This window comes from Papilio polytes, unplaced genomic scaffold (genome assembly GCF_000836215.1).
Source record: "Papilio polytes unplaced genomic scaffold, Ppol_1.0 DF824135.1, whole genome shotgun sequence".
Lineage (NCBI taxonomy): Eukaryota > Metazoa > Arthropoda > Insecta > Lepidoptera > Papilionidae > Papilio > Papilio polytes.
In genome coordinates, this window is record NW_013525069.1 from 3,093,411 (window position 1) to 3,118,030 (window position 24,620).

The 24,620-nt window shown below is 32.4% G+C and overlaps 1 protein-coding gene across 5 annotated transcripts in view; it reads left to right on the forward strand.

The window, feature by feature from the left end:
* The window catches only part of LOC106099202 (solute carrier family 12 member 6), a 199,242-nt gene that overhangs the window by 148,127 nt on the left and 26,495 nt on the right, over positions 1-24,620 (forward strand). Inside the window, exon 1 of one of the 5 annotated variants that reach the window (XM_013277667.1) lies at positions 1,326-1,452. The exons of 2 other annotated variants lie outside the window; for them this stretch is intronic. In XM_013277667.1, the coding sequence (XP_013133121.1) occupies positions 1,407-1,452 (46 nt within the window). In that variant the 5' untranslated portion in view covers positions 1,326-1,406. Of the gene's footprint in view, positions 1-1,325; positions 1,453-10,589; positions 10,646-23,082; positions 23,220-24,620 lie in introns of those variants that run through there. 2 more of the 5 variants (XM_013277668.1, XM_013277665.1) reach the window with 2 other exon arrangements.

Consider the following 24,620-nt stretch of genomic DNA (forward strand, 5'->3'; position numbering starts at 1 on the left):
CGCCTTGCATAACTGCGCCTCACCTAAGTTGGGTCATTTATGTAAGCGGTGATCAGCCCACGTAACGCTCGCCCCGCACCCCCCGCTACAATACTTATATTTTATTAGTACTCGTCAATTAAGTAGTTTTTTTTTTTACAATATAGCTAGAAGTCTGGACCGATCGTAATCTTTTCATATTTTTATAACATCTTATCAGATTATCAGCAGTATATCAGTTATCTTTATGCACATTAAGCCAGATTACTATCGAACTATGCATCAGTACAATAAAAAGAGGCCAATGACTGGCTGTCATGTGATCACACTATCGTATGTTGACATCCCACCCAGTAAATAGAACTAGGATTGAATAAAGCCGCTATAAACATTTATACATAGACCTAGTAAATGTTAAGAGCAGGCGCACACCTTTGACTATCGCCCAACTGTTTATCTGTGCTTTGATTTTTATAAGCTTATAGGTGCGTATACTAATTATTAGTTTGCAACTAAAAAGTTGAATAGGCTACGAAACAATTAACAATCGCACAACATTTGTGCGATATTTTAGTCGAAGATGTGCGTCTGCTCTTAGTGATATCTAAAAAACTATACTATGTAGCTATTGATGATCTTGCGTTTTAACATAATTTTCAATGTTACCTTTTTTATGTGCTTTCGAGGTACAGATCTTAAGAAGGAAAACCTTCTGTGGAAGCAGTTATGCGAGGTTTTATCCACTAAAACCCCTAGATAAATTTTGTCTATCTATTCTATTCACTATGTTATACTCGTCATCACATATTTTTACGAATCATTAGCTTTCGCACGCGACTCTGTCCGCGTGAAATTGATAATCAATACTTGCTTATGTTTTCTTTCAGAATATCCTCTAATTAATGTGATGCCGGAGGCCTAATTTTAGTCCTTTTTCTTTTCCACCCTTTTCTTAAGCGGATAGGATGGGAAGGAAAAGGTAATGGAAGAAGAGTCTCATAGGAAGGGGAATTATTCTGTTCATGTGCGTCACCTCTTCTGTTGATTAACGGTAGACAACGCATCTGCAATTGGAGGTGTCTATGGGCAGCGGTTAACGTGGCCACTTGCTAGTTTGCCGTCTTATAATATTAAATATATATACATGTATATATATGTGATGATATTAAGTTTGACTCGTAAGATAATATCATTTATTATAGACAAATGCTCCTCTATAACCTGAGATACAAACGATAAACACTTCTCCCAAGTGGAAGGAATTATTGATAAAATGTATGTACATAGAATGTACATTGTTATATGACTAACCATTTAACAAACAGTCTACTTTTATAACTCAACGAAGACAGTATTTTTTATCATAAAATTTATAGACGTTGTGACAGAATTGTTAAACATTACTCTGTGATAGTTTTAATATTATTATGGATATTGAAACCACCAATGGATATTCGCCAGTAACAACACATGGTAAAGTACATTTTTATTTATATTATTGAAACAATTTTACACCTTTAGAATGTTAAACAAGTAAAAATCCTCAGAGTATTAATATTATTAGATGCTGGAGACGAATACTAAAATGGAAAAGGTTTTATTGTTACGTATAATAGAATAACTACTAGACCGTTTCTAAATCAGCGAGCTTAGAAGCACTATCAATTAGTGACTTACAGCCTAGAACATGTAAATATTTTTTGTTTATTTACTTACCAAAACAAAAGTGGTTTTCTAGTAGTATTTACGATTACTACATAATAAATATACTGATATAATAAAGCGTAAACACATACGTCGTCGCTTAGGATGTCAACAATATTTTTGAATAATTCTTTCTTCAATAAAAAGCTCTACACTGACGACCCGCTTTAGGATACATTCCACGCTATTAAACTTAGGAGTAAATAAATTAGTAAAAAGACCTTTATGTGGGAAAGAGGCCATAAACTACAAGTTGCCAACATTAAGGAAGGAAGATTGCCGTAGTTGTCATTTGACATTTGCAAAAGGAAATTTTACAAATGTAAAAAACAAAATAAAGTTTTCATAATTTCATGCGGATGAAGGCAAACAGGAACAGCTAGTAGTTTAAAACTGTGGCAACCATAAACGTTATTGAAAGCTTTATAAGTTATGTTTCTGTAGTTGGTGTTATATTCTAGCCCACCTGATTGGTGAATTATTCCGTAGTTTACAAAAGTAAACTGATTTGGACAACTTTGATTCAATATACAATTATCGGGAGTGTCTTGGGTTACCGCTTACCTTTTGTTTTTACAATATATAATTATTCCCTCATTCATTTTACTCAAATAAGTTGCCATTTTCGAGTTAGTTAACTGTTAACCACATTTAGTTAAACGAAAATTAAAACCTTTTGTTTACTGTCATTATCGAGTCACATGTCAAATGATAACTAGAGGATAACCTACTTTTAACCGTATATATTAGATTTTCAAAGATCGGTATGAACAGTTGTCTTGTTTAATTGATAGTGTATTGTGTTGTTGTGAAAGATGCGGTTGTTATCTGGACAGGACAAAGACGGCGGAGCCGCGGAGGTCAGCCTTATGAGAGGTCAGTTAACTGGAGGTCCATTAACTCTACGTAATGTTATAAACATATTGTAAACTAGGTATTAAATACTACAAGGAAAATATTAAATAGAACTAAATGAACACTAATTACGATGCGTTTCAATGTAGAACTTGAGACAGTGGGTATTATTATTAAAGCTTTTTTTATATAGACCCCTGATTGACCCATCAAATATATTACCAACGCTATGTCTGGACTCTACCGAAACTGAAACACAGCTCTAACACTGCTAGCTAAGTGTTTTAAATGTCAACGTAAAATAAACTTAAAAAAAATATATCACAGTTCACGCTAACGTTCATAAACTCCAAAATATTCGCGACAAACATAAAACATTAAAATAATTAATTAATCTGATTTCTACAAATTATTTACAAATATATTAACAACCTGTTCGTGTTAACGAAGTTGATTATAAACATAATACTGCCGATTCGAGCTTAACTTAAAGTCGGCAGCTTTAATAAAGATTTAATTAAGAAATTATTTGCCTTTAGCAAAGACGTTAATTATATTAAATCAAAATTCGAATCGCTAAGTTAGCATTTGGCAGCAAAAATACAGAGAATTAAATCTGATTATTTAAATACGTGTGTACGAAGACGTTTTAAAGATTGTAATGAATGAAGTGAGCTATAAACGTTGTTTTATTAGTTAGATTGAGTTTTAATTTATATCAACTCATATATCAAATATTAGTTGACTGACTGATAACAATTTGATAATCTTACACATCTAAAGATAAAATTAATCTAATCGATAAAATCTAACGTTTACAATTTTAAGAATTTCAGTCGTAAGGTAACACTTCGCAAAACTACAAGGCTAGTAAAAGCAGGCATTGTTCAATAATAATATAGGTAATCAGATTATTATTATTTTCACGATCAAAAAGGATAACGGGATTATTTACCCCTTGGTAAGTTGGAGTATAAATAATGTGTCTATACTTCTCAGACAAACATCGTTAAATTATACGCACTTGCAATATTAAAACCTTTCATTTTGTGCATTATAATATCAAATATTCAACTTGTCCGTACCGTAATCGTCACTGACACCTTTGTATTAAACAAATTCCTTGTATTTTTATCCCACTTTGTTCTCTATCCAACCTTTTTCTCTTTAAATTTTTCGAAAGATTTAAGTCTTTACCGAATTTCAACTGAAAATTAATTTTGTAAACAACGACGTCTAGTTTTGATATATTGTTATATAAATAGCAATTTCAAACTCCGAGACGGTTTAATTTATGTTTAGCTCAGCTGACGCAGATATTGCTTTATTCTCAGAGCTTGCCTCGCTGCTTGTAACCTTTTTTGTGACAATAAGTGTAATTTAACTTTTCTCACTTCCAATATTAAATCATAAATAATTAAAAAAGTTTAAAGTATTCCGAAATATACAAAATACATTTAAGTATTTTAATATATTTCGGCACAACTAAAGAAATTATTATCTTAATCGGGGTTTATCACAGCTATAAAGAAAGCTTATCTTACGTATATCAGTAATACTAACAATCGAGTTTTATCTAAATGTCTGTATTTCACTTGAAAAAAATGATAGCTTGGAGAAGTTTATCAACTGGTCATCATTTACACTGTATTTGTTAAGTTACATATTTCTCCCGTACGTTTATTTTATTCTTTAAACTAGCTTTTGCACGTGACTCCGTCCGCGTGGGATTAAAAAATCAAAAGTATGTGTTCTTCCAGACTATCCTCTACATATAGGTCAAATTTCACCTAGATCAGTTCAGCAGTTTAAGCTAGAAACTCTAACAAACATCCATCCATCCATCGAAACTTTCGTATTTATAATATAAGAATAAGATAAGATAATTTACCCAGAATAAAAATAATAGTTTCATATCAAATTATTTTGCGACATATCGGAATTTTCGATTTACTCAACAAATCGGATATGCTACATTTCATCAAAATTTAAACTAGAAATTTCAATCTCAGGAGAGTTTCTCGGCACATATGTACGTACGTTTGCCAAATGGGCTCCTCGTTCACAAGTTGAAGCGATCAATTTGATATCAATTTACACGAATTTATGTTTCATTAACTTGCGTTTGACTTACGATGTTTTTCTTTGATTTGATTTAAAAGTGTTCAAAACCATTGCATAAAGAAAGTGCCAATAAATCCTTACTAAATCATTCTTAGTTTTTTTGTCGTTTGCAAATTTAATCACTTTTATCTTGAAATGTATTTCGGTCCTTTTAAGAAGAGATTACATACATACATGTCGGAGTGACGAGTGGCTTACAGTGGTAGAGCCCGCTTTAACATCTTCCCACGAATTGGCCGGCTCGCCCGGTGTAATACCACGACCACACAGAAAACAGGCGTGAAGTAGAAGTAATTCCACATTTCGTCTGATGAGTGTGATGCGGGAGGCCTAGTTTTAGTCCTTTTCCCTTTCCACCCTTTTCTTAAGAGGAAATGATGGGAAGGAAAAGTGGATTTGACGGTAGAAGAGACGCATAGAAAGGAGAAATGTCCTTTTTATGTGCGTCTCCTCCTCCGTCAAATAAGGTTAGGCAACGCATCTACAATTGCGAATGTTTATGGACAGCGGTCGCTTTCCATTTCGGTGGATTCAGGTGGCCGCTTGCTCGTTCGCCACCTCATATTATAAAAAAAAACTCCGAAAGTAATAAACAGAGATAATAAAATAACAATCGCGTCATATCAGAAACGCAGTCCTTTAATCTTTAGTGAAAACTGCACAACACTATTTAACCGGATTGCAAACATTTACAGAGATTAACCAATTGATTTTATACGTGCGCACAACCAAAGCGCATCACTTCACTATATAATGACAGCTGTCATTATTCAATGTCATCGAGGTTGTGCGTTCGAAAACTTAAAATAACAATTCAAAATAATTTCATAACTTTATTCGTTCAAAAATTAACAATAATTTCGCGCCGTATATAAAATTCATTGGATGACATCAATTCACTATGACAGTTAAAAAAACATTCACACTTTATTAACAACTCCAGTACTAATACTAATGAAACCTATTATTTTGTTCCTATTGTTTATTCATCTTTAAATTAAAAAAACAAAACAAGCTGGGAGTAGAAAACAAAGAGTATAAAAATGTTGTATATTTATTTTTATAAAATAGTCTATGATTACCAGGAGATAATAAATGTTACCAGAATTAAATGTTAATGCAAGTTTAATCAGTTTTATGAATATGCAAATTAACTAATCTAATCTGAATTACAAGTGAGAGCGCCTTCCTATCAGCACGTGTCATGCGTTGATGATTGATTCTTGTTTGGTTTTAATATTAGAAGGTATCAGGATAACCTAATATCACATTCAGATTTGGTCTCTAAGGGTGAACCCTTAGATTTTTAATACTGACTGGCTGGCTCATGGTCCTTTTATAGTCACTAACGGTCGGTTTCCCAGTTAATCATTCGTTAAAGTTTTTGGTTCGATAACTTCATAAAATGCATTCCCGAAATCCGTAACTTGAGTTTTATTAAATATACTGATTTAATTGTAGAAAATCTCCACTTAGGGACTGAATTAGTAGTCTTAGTCTTAGTCTTAGTATCATTGAGTATTATAGACTAAAAGATTCTATTATTTTTCTTGTTATCCCGTTCGCCGCATTATTAGGAATAACTTGACCGCATTTGTACTACTAGCGACTGATTTGGAAAGCTGGCTTTTGTACACGATTTTTATAATATAAATAGCAGAAAAGTTTTAACGATGTTCAATTTTTAAATCAAATACTTCTTACGGCGACCCGATACTCTACTTCTCTCTTCTTAATAGTTTTTTTATTTCATCTCATATTCTAAATAAACATAAAATCCAAAGAAATCTCAATATTTAAGAAACTCATCGAGTAGTTTATTTATTTATACAGATTTAGAAATATGGTCATAAAGCAAAACATTCCCCTTATTTTCATAGTAGCAAAATCCAATTGAACTGTTACAACAAAGACCGAAACGAGCACACATTCACAAACCTGCGTATTGTCAACACACACGCGCACGTGAGGTTGCGTGATGACGTCACGGGGAAAGGAGAAGGGTGAAGCTGGAACTAGAGGTGAAAGAGGAAGAGAGAATATAGGCCAAGCACCGACCTACCTTCTGACACAGTGGCGCGCTGGGGCATCACGGCAACTGTACAAGTCATTAACGAGATGATATCTTCAAATTATAGCCATCACAATTTATATACCAATGAGCCAATTGACATCATATTATGTTCTCACAAATTTCATGTACATGTTCGAGAAAATTACAAAGTACTAGAATTTCTTATTACAGTAAGTGGGTGAAATTCAAGGAAAGTCATGACAAGAGAAATATTACACATTTTATTTTATCACAAATTAGATATTTTTTCTGAGAACTTACTTTAATTAATATTTAATAATGCGATTTTCCGAACTGATCGAAAACATTCTAATAATACTTGCCAACAAGGCTTTTCTAAGTCCAGTTAGAAAACATAAAATAAATACTTAGTGGGTCATAAAGATAGTTGGGACGTGGAATAGCCAATAAATTGAACTAGAAGCACGTGTCAGGTAACACTAAATAGTCTATAAATTAAGCTTAACTACAATGCCTCTTCCCGTCCGCTACAAAATATATTTGCCGTTGGGCGACGACAAGAGATTGGCTAAAATATATACACTTTGGGACAGTTTTTTTAAATAACACAATACAAATAATCTTTAACAGATAAGCAAGCTTTTAAACATTATTTTGTGTACATTTTTTTACTATTCATGAACAAAATTTTCTTCTTTTGTCGCAGTTAAAAACTTACTATTCTAATAATAATATTAAAAACTCAGTGATTGAAAAAAGACCTACTTTTAAGATAAACAAATGTCATCATACACTTAGAAATGTTTTTTTTTATTAAACGTAAACAAAATATGTTTAACTACAAAAGCGGTCGTTGTTTAAAAAAACGAAGTAACATCCATTCGTGCAAACATCCGCGTTTATTGTATGATTACAACATAGACAGAAATTTATTTATTGAAATCCCTTTTGTAATACACATATTTGTTTTATTTCGAAGGTGTATGCGACCTCGGTATTGGTAGTTACTGCTGCGCTGCGACTATACAAATCCCAGCTCATACATAAATAAAGCCAACACTATCTTTTTATATTGTTAATCAAAAGGTAAAATTCTTTTTCAACCTTTGCTTACTTTTATTTCATAAAACAATGTCATTTTGAAATAGAAACAAATTACCATGGAGTGGTTTATTGTTAGAGTTTGGAATTCGACAGAAGTTAAGGATTTTCAAATACCATTTAAAATTATAAAATTTCATATGAGATTTTATTTTCTTTTCATACTACATTATATATTCTATTTTTTTTTGCGTTTTCTTTTCATTTCATTAATAGAGAAAGAGAAATGTTTTAATATACCGTAGAATAGGATAAGACAAGAAAGATAACCAAAATTAAAATCATCCAGTTGAAACACGAACGACATCGATGTCGGGCTGCGGTTACGTAAGACGAGATATTGCAATTGTTAACAGCTTTGATTGAATTATCTATTTAAATCTATTGGCCAATTTATTTATTACGTGGTTAAACATTATTTGGAAGTGTTAAAGAGATTGCGATACACGATTTTATTTATCTTTTTTAATCATTAATATAAAATAATCTCTAAGATTAGTTAAATAAATTAATCAATGTTTAAAGATACGTTGATTTATAAAACTAATATAACTTACTAATACTTCACACTCTCAGAAAGTTTTTGAACTAATTCGCATGCGTTTGTAAGGACATTTAATATCAGTTCTCTCTCAAATTCATATGTTCCGTAAAGAAATGTTTTGTTTTTACTGTATAAAATTATGCTCCAACAAGCCTCATATCCGCTCACTTAATAACTGTATTAGCTTAGGACATTAGATATTGTATTTAAATTATAACCAAACAAGATGTTACTTTAGGTTTAAGTTTAACAGTAGGTAGTGACCCATAAACGGATTGACAAGGCGCGGGCGTGTTGACTGTCTAAATAGGCCATGAGTCAGGACCACGTCCATCACAGAGCATCTCACGCCCCCTGTAGGCCGCGCGTGTAAACAACCGGCACACATCATTGCCTAAACTAACTGCCACTGTATTTGGCAACCCCTCATGTCTACAACCCGGATCTTAAACCGAATCAAAATTAAGCTTCGATAAATGTTACTGCTGTTGACTTCTCCCTATTGATGTTTTAGTGATTTTTTTTTTAATCTTTAAAAGACTCAATTCACAAATATAAAAATACAGTTTAAAATTATTGAATTCAGAAATATTTGTGGAATATTTTAACGTGTAAATTGTCAGTTATATTATTGCCGTTTGAAATCTGATGCATTCTATCGAATCGAAAAATAAAATAGAAATGGAAATATGAAACGTACGAATTATTTCCAATGCTGAGTTGTCATAAAATTTCTTACAGTTTCGAATACTATACGAGACTCTGTTTTACCGACAATCATAAGGCACTTATATTCTTTATACTTCTTTCTATTAACTCACATATTACCGAGATATTCTGCAACATCAACCAAGTATTCAGAGATACATACTCGTAATAGTGTTGTACACAACTGTGAAGCGACTAGTTTCGGTATGTTAATACGGAACATATAACAAGTACTGTGCATTGTCAGTTGGCAATTCGTGCAGTTAATATAATAATGTTTAATTCAGTAAAGTGTCGAGCCCCGGCAGCGAGCGTTTAGCGGTCAGTACTTGCTCCTGAGACGTTAGGCACGGAGCCAATACTAGCACTACTGCTCTCCTGCTTCCCGACATTAATACCTCCGTTCCACAGATTATAAATTAAGCTTTTCACAGAGTAATTAAAATTTATTATAAGCAAAAGCTTAAACATGACGCTAAACTACGAGCAAACTATAACTGGGGCGAATGCAGCTTAAATTAAGATTGTTTTGTATCGTTAAGTAGATAAACATTTAATAAAGGGGAATTAAAACACTGGCCACGTAGAATTTTAATGGCTCTACCTACTTTTGTTCTCGTGGAAGTTCTAGACTGTACTCGTCCATAAATTTAAATTCACTTCTTTCTTACATTTATACTCTTATCAAACCATCCATACTTACTATCCTCTATTAGACTGTGAAGCGTTTTTAACCAATGTATTAAAAGCTTTTATTTTATACTTAACATGTCTAGTTTTATGAAGCAAATACTCACCCATTTCACGTTCGAGTGGTAGAATGAAATAAGTAATGTGATGGATTTCGGACGGCGAAGCATTCCACGCGGATCGCCCCCGGGGTCAGTAAATAGCCTTTGAACGTAATAAAACGCCCGTAAAACCAATGAACTACGACGCCGGCTTGGAAAGTGCCACGACCAAAGACTGACGAATATCCTGTTATAAACGAAAGGTTTTATGATATTCCAATTAAAAATTCACATCAACTAATAATGATACTACACGTTAATAGACTAGTTAACACTGGCTTGCTTGCAAAAAAGATGTGTTTTTTTTAATCGGCCAGTTTTTGATATTAATTCATCATCACCCCTACCTTGTCCTACTCCCTTAGGGTCGGCGTTTATTAATTATATACATAATTACAATTATTTCCTCTTCATGACATTAAAGTAGAATATAATTTGTTAAAAATTTTGAAATCAGTCATATTAATATAATAATAATGGTATTAAAAATAAATGACGTAATAACTCTGTGCGTGTATTCGCAACGTAAGCCTTTCCAAGTTTACTCAGTGATTCATGCTCGTACATATGTACGTTCTCTCGGAACGTTGTTTTATCTAGAATTGCGTATTCAAATATGCCCCTCCACGTACAACTTTTACTTATGTTTGTTCAACTCGGAACTGACTTGTGTCTCCCGCAATACATCTCTTAGATAAATTAAACTAAGCATATTGAAGTTAATATTTGTTTTATATGTTTGTTTCAGGTATGAAAGAATAATTTTTATTTGAGTGTTCTGAGTCACACTTAAAATATGCCGAGGTAAGTATTTAATTTAAAGAACATGGCAATGGTTTATTGCTTTAAAATTGTGCGGAATATTATTTGATAGGATTCCGAATCTGTAATGCAAACACTACAAAAATTTAAACATTTTAAAAAGATGTTGGCTTTGATTCCTTGTTCTATTTGTAGAACATTTTAATACATATAATCGAAAAGGTTTTATTGAAACCGATATTTCGTTAATATAGATAAAATGTAGTATCAGAGAAATGCCGACAACCCTCGTTAGCCCAAAATGAACGCTGTACGATATTTACCATTTCCATGAATATTGCCCTCGGGCCAATTTAATAACCGTTTAAAATTGCCTTCCCAAAGTTAATTTACAATTGGTCACAACAGCAATATTTGGTTATATTCTAATTTATTACAAAAACGACGCGGACTGAATTGAAATTTAAACCACGTGCTAATATTAGCCCGTGAAAGTTAAACTATGTTAGAGTACGTTAATTATACATAGAGACCTTTGACTAAACAATCGCACAACGGTTGTGCGATTATCGATAGTTACGCAGCCAATTCAACTGTTTATTTGCACAAATAAAATCAAGTAGTGTGCGCACCTAAACTTCAGCTTATAGGAATCAAATCGCGACTAAACAGTTGTGCTATGTTTTAGTCAAAGATGTACGCGCTCTTATAGTTAATGTATTCCAATACATTTTTCGTTTTAACCAATTCATTTTAACCAACACCAGATAGTTAGAAAATGTAAAGAACATATATGTTTAAAATTATAGTTATAGAAACTGTTATTTTTGAAATGACAATTTTATCTTTTCACCTGAACTGAAATTATCTCGCGAAAAACTAAAAATAACTTCTAAGTATTTTTTTAGTGAACGAGGCCGACACTCGACCTGTATTTTACTTGTATTTAAAAGACGGTGTCTACTTTTGTATTTCCACATAACTGGCTTATACTCCTACTAATATTGTAAATTTGAAAGTTTGAATGGATGGATGTTTGTTAGGCCTAAACTACTGAACGGATCTCGATGAAATTTGGCAAAGATGTAGATGATAGACTGGAAGAACATAGAGGCTACTTACTTTTGATTGTTTTAATTCTATACGGATGAAGTCGCGGGCGAAAGCTACTATAAATTTAAAATCCAATTGACTACAAAATCTAATTGACAGACATAGACTATTTATTTGCTAAGACTATGCCTATGTCTTGTTATTTAAATTATAGCAACTCTGTCTGATTTCTCAAGATTAGTTAGACATTATCATTCTAAGAAGCTAGGGCAGATTGCTATATAAATATTTAACCGTTTATCAAAATTTGGCAAAGCTACAAGGGTTTACAAGATCCAAGGACATAACGTACGAGACGTTATTGCAAATTATAGTATATTCAATAAATTAACATTTTTATTACGTAAACATTTCAAATTTCTTTGTTACATACAGAAGTTAAGCACACATCGCAAGTGACAGTTTTTACAAGCAACAAAGTTCGTACATGGGTTGTTTATTAATTTTACGACGTAATCTATTTGTACATAATACGCTGCTGTGATCAAATATCAAGCTAAATGATAGGCTTTTGGAATGTATTAAATTAAACACGAAATATAAAATTATTATCTTCATCGTATTTGTTCATTGCGATTACATGATAAGAGAGTTTGTTTTTGTTAAATCATTCCTATCTGTGATAGAATTAAGATATGTGTAATCTATGCAATGCATTGTATTGCTAAATATTTGGAAATGACACATTAATATCATAAAATAGGTTATAAATTAACTTAGTAATTAAGTTACAGAAAAGTCAATGTTGCACCCAGAGTATTGATAAGTGAAAAAAAAACGCATTTTGTAAGATAAAAATAAAATAAAAATCACTGTTATCAGATTACAAGAGAGACATAAAATTATTATGTATTTCTTAAAGTAGATTTGTATTTTCTTATGTTATTTATTTTAATAAATCAAAAATTGGACCGATTTAAAAAATTCTTACACCATTAAAAAGCTACGTTATCTGTAAATAACATAGGCTACGTTTTTTCATATTTTTCAATTTCACACGGTCGAAGTCGCAAGCAACAGCTAGTTCTATCATAAATGCGCAAAGCATTACAGTTACGCAGCTGGTAACTTAAAAAATATAAGACGCTCCGACTTCAGCGTACAGGGCTCGTGTTTCAACCCTACTGCATATTTTATGTACGGCTCGTTTGCGAGGAATATTTGATGGCCGCTATATTTTACGCGAATTTTAGGGTTTCCCGAGTCTTTTACGTACCCATTTCAAATTCGTCTCTGTCCGCCAATTAATTAGAATTATGTTGAATTAATTACCATACTTCCAGCTTAAGCTACAACTCAAGTGTAAAAAGATGTTTTAAATGACATTTTTATTCATGTTTCCAGAATTACTGCTAAATTTTTTACATTATGTCAACAATGAATCATTTTAGATATAAAAAATCGATACGCGATTGCTCACATCTTATGTATGAAAAGGTACGTAATATATACCGTTTAAAAGTTCTTTGAACAAGAAACATGTGTTATTCGCATGGTAAAACTTAGCAGACAATATGTATCTTGAATTATATTTAAGTAGAAGGAACAAGTTGTTTGCAGTGCCCTCCAAAGTTTCCGTGGAAGCGCTTGTTTGTTCTAACGAACATAACCGATGCTCAGACATTCTACTACTTCGCTATTTACGCTTTAAAATTTCATACTAAATGCAAACATTACTCTGAGTGTATGTTCAACGCGGTAAGGTATTATGATGTAAGCACATAATCTCTGTTTCACCAAAATAGAGTAGATTAAAGCAAAACATACTTAATTAAGTTTTAAACTAGCCTCACTATTTTTCTATACTAATATTATAAAGAGGAAAACTTTGTTTGTTTGATTGTAATGAATAGGCTCAAAAACTACTGGGCCGATTTTAAAAATTCTTTCACCGTTAAAAAGGTAATTTATCTGTGAGTAACATAGGCTTTATCTTTTATTGTTTTCTTTTAATTTCACGGGGACGAAGTCGCGGGCAACAGATTGTGTTAAATACTTTTGTCAAGCATATAGAAAATGTTGGAAAAAAGTCGAATCACGTTTTTATTATTTTTTTGCTTTTAATCTAATACATGGAAGAAAGTTATTAAAAAAGGCGCTTTTATATTTTTTGAAAATTCTATAAAATGATTCTTTAGTTGATTTTTCTGGCGCATTAACGTTATTTTATTTTTCTAGTTTGTACAGTTAACGGTTGTTACCTAAAACGTTTTCAACAAAACTCGATGTAGCAACACATTAGTCCCGCACTCGACAAAGAAAATAACTCGCCTCCGGCTGTTGTTGCTCCTAACGTTTGTATTAATACTTCCTTTTGTAGTTTGTTTCACAACTTCGCCTTTCAGAACATTTCACTGAACGTCAAGTCGAAATTCGTCCAATAAAAGAGAAATGAAAACGACGAAAGGAAGAATTTGATGACCTTACAAAATGTATACTAAGTAAAAAGTTCAATACTCGTAGCCGCACCGTGTTACAAATCTTTTGCTTAAAAACAGTTATATCAAAAGAAAAGCTCGTGAATGAAGTAATTGTGGAACGAGCGCTGACAGGCGTGTTACGACGATCATAAAACCAGTGGATGTAATCCAATTAGATAAAAGACACCGCCAAGAATGTAAAATAAAACGTTTACGCAATCTCTTTAGCAGCTTGTCTTTGTTGCTCTGCGGGCATATTGTTAATGTACTTATAGCCAATAAGTTACTGGTTTAAAAATAAACTTTTCATTATTAAATTTGTTTCTTTCAATTTATTGTTGACACTTTAGCTGTACGAGTAGTGTACTAGTCCATCGTCTTAATAGATTTTAAATAATCTATTTTATGAGACTTAAGATCAGAAAAGTGTTGTTTTAAATTATAGCCCTTGCATTAGTTCTGCCATGAGTAATCCTGTCAAACCACTTCAGTATGAAAACACCCCTTCTCTTCTAAAATAACAACGCTTTGAATTAATGAATATTCATCGAATTAACGGGTGTTTTATGCCGCAAGCTGACATGTAATTATGGAAATGAATAACGAACTGTTAAGAGAGTAATCGTGAGTGACAAGTTTGCGTCATCACCAACCTTCCTTACGCTGGTTTCACACTGAAGCAGTGAAGTAATGCAGTATCATTTTGGCGATGTGTTGACAATAGCATTGCTACTGTAGTACTGTACTGCCTTAATGTGCTGCCCACGTGTGAAACTAGCTTTATGTAGGCCAAATGCCGCATCCGCACTTCGAATCACCGCTCAGAGAGTACGTAATAAGTCCCATTGATGTCCGATGATAAGGCACGAAGTGCAATGTCGAGGGCTGTTTAACGCTCCGTCCGCTAGAGGGCATCATGATTATAGAACTAAGCTACTGATATAGCAGTTATGTTACCAATTTATTTATAACTTGATGTTTCTATACAAATTATGTTTGAAATTACTGTTACATTAATTTTAAAACAATTTTAGCAGTGGTAACCTCAGGTTATCTAAATTTTCTTTGGTTTAATTACGACAAATTAAATTAATGTTCCTCTGCGGTCAAATTTGAATAATAATATTCCCATAAATTCGACAATAGGGCAATTAGGTCTTTATTTCCCGTGACGCCTATTGTACTACACGGCATTTTTATTGCTTTTCGTGTATTCCGAATTATACCTATAGCACCTTTTATTATATCGTTCTATTTTAGAGCCAGATAGCGTATACAAAGAAACCGATGAAATAGTAATAGTTTAGTCACAAAAATACAAAATCTGTATAAGAAAAGTTAAATAAAAAAATAAGATAGTTCGAAATTATACATTACATCTTTATATTTTATCTAGATTGATAAATATTTTGACAAATATCTGCGAGGATGTAAAGTATTGTTTTTATTTAAAAATTGATAAGCAGTATCATTAGTCTATGCTCTCTTCTCCTTAACTCTAACAAAAGACTTTATTTTCAGTAATAAAATGTATGTAAATATTTTCCATGTAATTTACTTTAAGGCGCAGTAAGTCGCAAATAATTTTTGTTGCCAACATAAAGGTCGCAATGTAGATAACCTCACGTTCACCGGCGGCGCTCGGACTTTAGCAAATAGACTTGTTGACATACTGATATAACGATAAACATACAAATGTAAGTGAACTAACACATCTTTGAATTTAAATTCCTTGCATCTTCTGTTTACTTTCATTTAACTCTATGAAAATCTTTAGTTCTAATCGTACTAATGTTCTAAATGCGAAAGTTTAGATGGATGGATGTTAGAGTTTGTAGCCATAACGACTGAACGGAACTGGATGAAATTTGCCATAAATGGGGAGGATAGTCTGGAAAAACTATAATACTTACTTTGTTTTTTTATTCCACACGTACGAAGCCTCGGGCGAAAGCTAGTGTAATAAAATGACCACTGGTTTATTGTCAAACGGAATTGCGCTTGCGCAAACGTTCTTGAACGTTTTTACTGTCCATCATCTTGTAGATCGTGTAATAGTAAAAGTCGAGTATAGAAATTTAAAAAAATAATCAAACATAAAGTTATGCTTTTTTTTAAGTTTTTTAAGCTAGGGCTTGACCACGATCCCACCGACTGAGAATGAAGATTTGGTCGAAAGATGGATTAAACTTCAATGATAATCGAGCCATTATGTGTGGTTTTATTACGTAATGTAATTAGTGCGTTCATTATTAAATATTACAGTCTACTGAATACTATTTTGACAAAAAAAAATCTATAAATTTATTATTTAACCAGAATACAAATTCATTTTAAAATACTCTACATTAATTATTTTCAAAAGCTACGTAGCCTCAGTATTATCAAAGCCACAAATACGATACGATTCTGCTTCGATGAACATTGAATCACGAATGCTTTTGTTAATATTGTACAAATGCAATTGTAATAAATATACTTTAAAAAGTTATATAAAACGTATTTAAAACAAAAATGAAAATAAAATCAATCTACGATTTACTTCACAGTTTACGTAACGACATTCAAATTGTTGAATAGTTTGAAACCTACCATTCGGATATTCTAGTTTCTAAATATTCTACTAAACCATTTCCTTAAACAAGATTTGACTAATTCGAAAAATATTCCAATCGAATCTAAAACACCCTCCTTTTATAAGTCAATTAAAATTCTCATACTTAAATTACAGAACTGTTCATAAAGTCATCGAAATTAACATTGTAAAAATATCGTGTAAGAACTAAAAACGTGAAACCGATATTCAAGTATTGTAAAAATTTCCGACCATTCAGTTCTATTAATTACCGCGATGTTCAATTAATTTAGTGCACTATTTCGAAGTCACGTATGATATGAAATATTAATTTTCAATTAGCTTTTCATATTCTGTTCCATTAGTTAAATAATTTGGAACACATTGTAACAGCTACACCGATTATTGAATTGTAATTAAACAAATTATGATTAACTAGATTTCGCCCACGACTCCGTCCGCATAGAATTTAAAAAAACGGAAATGAGTAGCCTATGTGTTCTTCCTGACTATCCTCTACATCTATACCAAATTTCATCGAAATCCGTTCAGCCGTTTAGGGTACAAACTCTAACAAGCATCTATCCATCCATACTTTCACATTTGTAATATAAGTATGAAGTATGATGGTATGATTATGTTTGTTTGCATTGAGAATGCTAATATTCGCTAAAAAAAAGTATTAAAAACGGGTTGATTTCATCTTTCAGAAAAGTAGCAGTATCTATTGAAAGTTGGGATTAATCAACCATTTACAATTTCAATAAGTCTATTTAAACAGTTTCAATTGCTGTCTGGAGTATTTCTAAAACTTCATTCGTTACGAGTGTTCCATTTCATATCGTAAGGTAAGTATATGTTTTTTCTTAATAGACTCAAGAGAGGAGCGTAAAGCCTAGCGCCTAAGCGACTAAAAATTACTTCGTCTATCATTAGATTCGAATTCTTCCTTTGATAGTCTATAGTTTGTTGATTGCTTACAATTTACAATCAATTATCAGTTAATATGTTTTTGTGAAAATCAGTAATAACATACTCAGCAAACTTAAAGTATAAAGGGTTGAACTACGAGGATAAAAGCCTGTCTTATAAATAGAAAATCAATATTTTCTAAGAAGCAAACAATTTGGTGTGTTTGTGTTAGGTAAACATGAACGACCTTTGTATGTAGATTGGTTTCGTACTTGAATATCCAGTGTATTTTGATTTGTACAAACAGAAATTGGCAAGTATCGATAACTTTGATAAATATTAGCTTGAATTCAAACATGTAATGAATATTATGATAATTTAATAACCTGGAAATCAAATGGTCTTTCCATTTCATGCATTTATATCTTTTAACATATATTTTATGTTCAAGAAAACATGATTACAAACACTTTTTAACAATATTTTTCCTTTTCATCAAATACTTTTTTAAAAAGCATTTTGGGAACCGTTTTATTAAAAAATAAATGTCAGAATGATTTAATGTCGTAATGCCTTCGGGTTCCTTTACTTATTTTGTAAAACATTGAATCTGTCCTGATGAAGATAATTAAAAATTTAAAAAGGAAAACAAAGAGCAGTATACAAAGGAAATTTAAATATAAAACAATAAAAAGGGCATCTCGTATTTTTGTTTTGATTTTTGATTCAAAGAACAGTCATTTATCTTCCTATTGGCGACGCACAGACGCTTTATGATCACTAAGTGTAACCCTTAAGATGGGTTTGTTATGGTGATTCTGCTTGACCAATAAACGTCTCTAATAGTGACAGTAAGATTTTATATGAAACATTATATTAAAATAACGGTGTGTTCACAAAAATAATATTTCCATTTTCAAAAATACTCAATCGTCTTACAATTTCATCTCTTTGACAATGTCATAAAGCTATGAAAATAACTTTCGTACTTTAGAATACTTGAAATAGTAATATTATGGCTACGTTTGCTACAGAGACCGCTTTGTAAAGCTTTGACCTAAAGTCTGTTTGACGGACTCTAGTACAATGGAAAGGGCCGTCGTTTCCTTACCTCGCCAGTTCTTTGTTGGTAATGTTTTTGCTCGTTTGTCAGGTATTTAAATACGTTCAACATATTCCATTGTTTGGTAATTATTTTTTATTTCGTCTTTTTAATGCAAACAGTAATAATTTATTACATTACATTTAGCAAAGCTTGAAGTTTTTTTTTGAGATAACAATAAATAAAAAAAATCAATTATGTATTACTTAGAAAAAATATTATTAAATAGATGAATTTCTCTTTCATGAAAGACTAGTTTTCATACTATTTAACGAAATTTTTAACTCGATATTGGAAAACTCCGAGCGCAATGTTACAAATGGGCCGTACTTAAGTCCTTTAGAAAGTTTTTTCCCTTAAGTCGACCACTAGATTTCTTTTTTCTTGCCACGTCATCGTATAGTATTAAAGGCTAAGTGGAAAGCTTGTAATGTTGCCCGTATTCGATTAATGATTTACGTCTTTACTTACCCCAAGTCTTACAAATATACGATAATATTTTTACGTCTATCAAATGAAAAAACAACATTTATCCAAAAAACTGTAAACGATAATGACACCTTTGTTCACAATATTATGTAATCCACTTGAAGAATTGAGCCTACTAATTGTAAATGATTGATTTATTTAAGTATATTATTTATTTATTGATCACTACTTTTCGCCTGCCACTCTGTCCACGTGATATAAAAGAAATTAAGTAAACTGTGTCTTTCAGACTATATTTTACATCTATGCCAAACATGGAGATCTATTCAATAGTTAAGGCTACAAACTCTAACAAACATCCATCTATCTTTCGCATTAATAACATTAGTAACATCATACTAATCATACTATCGTACTAATATTATAAATGTGAAAGTTTAGATGGATGGATGGATGTTTGTTAGAGTTTGTAGCCTAAACTGATGGACGGATCTCAATGAAATTTTGCATACAGATAGAGGATAGTCTAGAAGAACATATAGGCTATTTGGTTTTGTTTTTTTTAATACCACGCTGACGAAGTCGCGGGCGAAAGCTAGATATAATTAAGGTAAAGTACGTGTTACCTACATAAAACACAATAGAAAGCGTATAGCGTCGTCATATTCTAAAGCTAAAACGTGTATATGTGTATATGCCGTAAATATGTACACAATTATGCAGGTCACGTCGCAAGGTTAGTTGTAACTTTTTGCCACTGCCTTGGGAAATTATTAAAATAACATATACTGACAGAGATCAGACTATCTCATGTTACATCAACAAAGAAACTCCAAGTTGATTACCAGATATTATCTGTATTACAAAGAGGAAAAATGTAAGCTACCTTAGAATTATTTTAAGTTCTAATATGCATTTATTTCAGATATGTTTCAACATGAATATTATTTTTTTACAAAGGCGTATTCGTTGCAGTTCCCAGTAGTATCGCAAAAGCTTTTAATAACGTAAAAAATATTAATATTTCTACGAGAATTGATATTACATTCTCTGATATTTTATAAATATGCAAAATGTAATGTTATACTTACAAATATAATTATATTACTGGGCATTAAAATACAGTTTAGAAAATAACAATAATATATACTAAATTTAATTAATAAATTGATTATAACAATGGGCAATGGTATTTGGGAATCGTTTTCATACGTTAGAATAAAAATATCTTATTACCTACTGTCTTTATCTTTGCTATTAATAAATTAACAATCAAAATTATCCATAACGTTTTTGTTTTACTTTGTAATAATGTAAATAAAACGAAAAAAAAAAAACAGAGTTGCAGACAGTCACATTCCACTTCAAGTTTTTTCTGTTATCCATCGATGCGTATGATTAATATGTTTTTTCCGTTATATTAGTAAGTAAAGCCAGAGTCAGGTCTAGTCTATGGCGGAGAAGAACAATAGCTCGCTGCGACCCCTCATTTAGGCCGGATACACTCAAATTTGGCAGCAGGCCATGGGGAGAACAATTTAGAAAAGAAAATTATTATAAGATAAGAATTAGGTTAGATATACCAAGTAGGTCGATTACTTTTTATCATATCTGACATTATCTACATGTTTATTATAGGTAATACGTATTTATCTTGTTATTTATAAGGCATAGTTATAAAGATTCCATAAAAAATATGGTCATACACAATTTACCTCAAGCTTAATTTGTAATAATTGATAGATAACAGCATTTGCTCTTATCGATACTTTGAATTGATTTATATTCTGCGTAATAAAATATTACTTTAAATTTCTTTTTTTTTTTTGTTCTTTAAGCTAGTGCCTTACCGCGATCCTACTTGACGAAAGTGATGATACGGTCGAAACATGTATATGCTAATAGATTTCCTTGTTATTTTAACTTACTTTTACGCATATAAATTTAATAGTAGAACCTGTTTAACGCCTTTTTTAAATTTAATATTATATTTCATTTGATAACAAGAATTATTGGCTCATAAACACAAAACATGGGAGACATTCGAAACAATTCAATAGTATTAGTAAAGATCGCCTCGTATGTGGCATGCGGAGATAAAAAACCGGGGCGAAGATAAAGCGGGAGCGTATCGTAAATCAGTACGGGCGGAGAGGGAATTGAAACGTCGCGGCGACGGGCGGGCGGCGACGGGCGGCAGCGGGCGGCGGCGGGCGGCAGGCCTCGGGCTGCGAGCGGGACGCGTGCGCGGCGGCACGGTCGTCGGGGAGGGCGGCGCAGCCTCCCGGTGCAGCACTCCGCCGCCGCCCGCCGCCCGCATCGATCCCGCCCGGGCAGCAGCACTCGGCTGCTCGCGCTGCTCGACGCGCCGGCACGCGCTCGCGCCCGCCCCGACTCCCGCCCGCCCCCGCTACCCGCTACACATCTCACCACAGTGCTGCAGATTAACGCTTACGTAACGTTCAGGCTATTGTGCGTGACAGGTTCTAAGTGAATGGCGATTCTCCGAAAGGCCAGTATACATAAAACGCTTACACTCATTCCTAACGTTCATTTCGTTATTTTTAAACATCATCCGAGAGCGCGTAGAGAAAGTGCCCGCTACGTTCGTAGCCTTGCTACGCACGCACATAACCTCGCAGTTTCATACGCGCCTTCCCGCCTTACTTCACCACTTTCATACAAATTACGGTCCTATCTCTTTACGCTTAGAGTTGAAAAGCAATTATCCTCAAATTCAAGTAGTAAAAGTTTTAGTGCGTCTTACAAACTTTTAATATTAGCGAGCCTTTAAGAAAATTTCATAATGTAAATCATTTATCTGCAAGCTTGTAAACTTCCCCTTAAAAGTTCCTAGTAAAACATCGACCACATATTATATGACAATTTTCAATCAATTTTCATTTTCTCATATTTTTCATTTACATGTCGCATAAAATCATTGGAATTAAAAACAAGAAATTAACGTCAGTTAAGAAACATTTCGAAATAATCTTTTTAGTAGAATTTTGACTCCTTAATTATTAAAATTTCCACTTAATTTATTGTTTCGCAACTTTCGAACTGATGAACTTAATATCTTAGGCAAATTGTAAATTCAGTGTAATATTCTATTGTTTAAGTATTACTGAATCAAATTAAGGTAAATTTATCTAATAATATGTTGCTTACAAACGAGTTGTTTAAATATCTACCCTAAATACAGAGGTGTAAGATGTATATTCCAATGCGGCACATGCCGGGAAACGAAAACGAAATTGAGTTTAGTTTTAGCTCAAGTATATTTGAAGCTGGCTTTATTTGGAAACCACTTTTACTTTCATAGACTTTCCATGTCACTTGATACATAGTGGAATAACTTCCAACATCATTCGCTTACTTAAAATATTCTTATTCAAACAGATAATTTTAATCATAAACCAAACGTACCATACTGCGCATATGTTTATTTAAACATACAAAACATGCGGGACGACTACTTAACACTAATTAAGTGATTCCAAGCACTAATTAGTATTGGCGATTTAGCCATTATTTGTCATAGTCTTTATATTTGACAAACAAGGACGCGTCAAGTCACGGCGTAAGCGCAACGTGATCGGTATCGATTAGTAGATCACGTCCTAGAAAAGACATAAAAGAAACCCAACATTGTCAACAATAAGTAAATACCGAGGAACATGGCACAGCGATGCCGTGGAGCCGCTGATTATAATATTTATTTAAAACAAATAATCAGTTTTAGCCCGTCTTTGCGGTTGATTTTTTGTATTTCTATGAGTAAAAGTAAATAGAGTGTCGGCTTATTTGCTTATTAGTCATAGGATATCACTCGTTGTCAATCGCCCATCAATTTAGTGTATTTGGCCCCTAGGAGTGGTCGCGTGCGCAGTAACGTTACAAAATTATCGTTTTCGAAAACAGTAATGAAAGGCGGAGTCGTCGTGTAAGTTCGGGCGTTTTCGGCAAGTGCTGTGAACATGTCCTCGGAAAAGGAGAAGATGGCGACCAACGAAACGAAGTCGCCCTCTAACAAGAGTAACTGCGCATCGCCTGGGAAGAAAGGTAACTTCTAGAACAGAACAATAGAAGCAGATCTCAAAACAACACTTCTTGGCTGGTTTTGCCTTATGATTTTAAGGAATCAATATTTATTGATTTCCTTGTCTGTATTTTAACGGTATATTACCTCTTGTTTTACAATCGAACTCTAACCGGTTGACGAATGACATTGTACATTTAAGTCACCATCTAAAGAAATATTTTCAAGTAATGAACAAAAAATTATATTAAATGTTTATTAAGTTACTCTCTTTGCCTCGCGCCGCCGCGCGGGATGAATTTTAATATTCTACGTTATTAATAATTCCTAACACGACTCTAATATCAATAAAACTATGTTCACTTAAATTTTAATATAAAAATTTGAAATCTCCGATTCTTATTTTTACGAATTCCAATTTTAAACTAGAAACTTCGCAAACCAATGGCTTTTGTGAGTCAAATTCCTAGTATCAGGTAATGAATTGACAAGAAAATATTCCAAATAAATTTGAATGCTGAAATCAATTTTTATGTTAGCGAATTTTAAGTAACATAAAATAAGTCGCCTTTAATATATTTGTTACTTCAAATTGTACGCAAGTAAAGTAGTAAGTAAAGTATTATTACACAATATTTACGCACTTAACCTTCACCCAGCGATGCATAACAAGGTGAAAGAAACTACGGAAATAAACACGTAGTCGCTTGTTTGGCTTCACACCTTTACACGACCAAAGCCGGGGAATCCGGTTAAAGTAACATCGTACGCACCGATTAAGTATATTTCAATTGATACAAAAATATACAAATCTAAAAGAATTAATTTACTTCAAATGTTAATTTTAATTATAACTAGCTGTTGCTCGCAGGTCGTCCACGTGAATTTAAAAAAAAAGTATTAAATTTAGTCTATGTTACTCACAGATAAATTACTTTTCTAATGGTGAAAGAATTTTTAAAATCGGCCCAGTAGTTTTTGCGTGAATCAAATACATACACCAAAATACGAAAAAATGAAAATCTTTCGTCTTTATAATATTACAATAGATAAGTTAAAAATCTAATCGATACTAAAATTTTTTGATTCGTTAGTGTAAAATAATTGAAGTAGTTATAACCAATATTGGATAAAAGCAATTTAATATTATATAGTTAGTTTATTAGAGTGTATATACTAAAAGATAACGTTAGTTCAATTTATTCTCAAGTATATCTGATTAATGAATCGACAGCGAGTATAAGAATAATTAAGAATCGTATAAAACCAAGGCTACTAGCTAAATGGTTTTTAACTGTATCCAGTTGATTGATGAAGCATCGATTAAACAAGAATTAGGTACGATTTTCTACGTGAATAGTTTTTATTCCGTCCTTAATTTCCCTGGTACAATTTAAAATCTTATCAGGAGCGGTGTCCCTTCT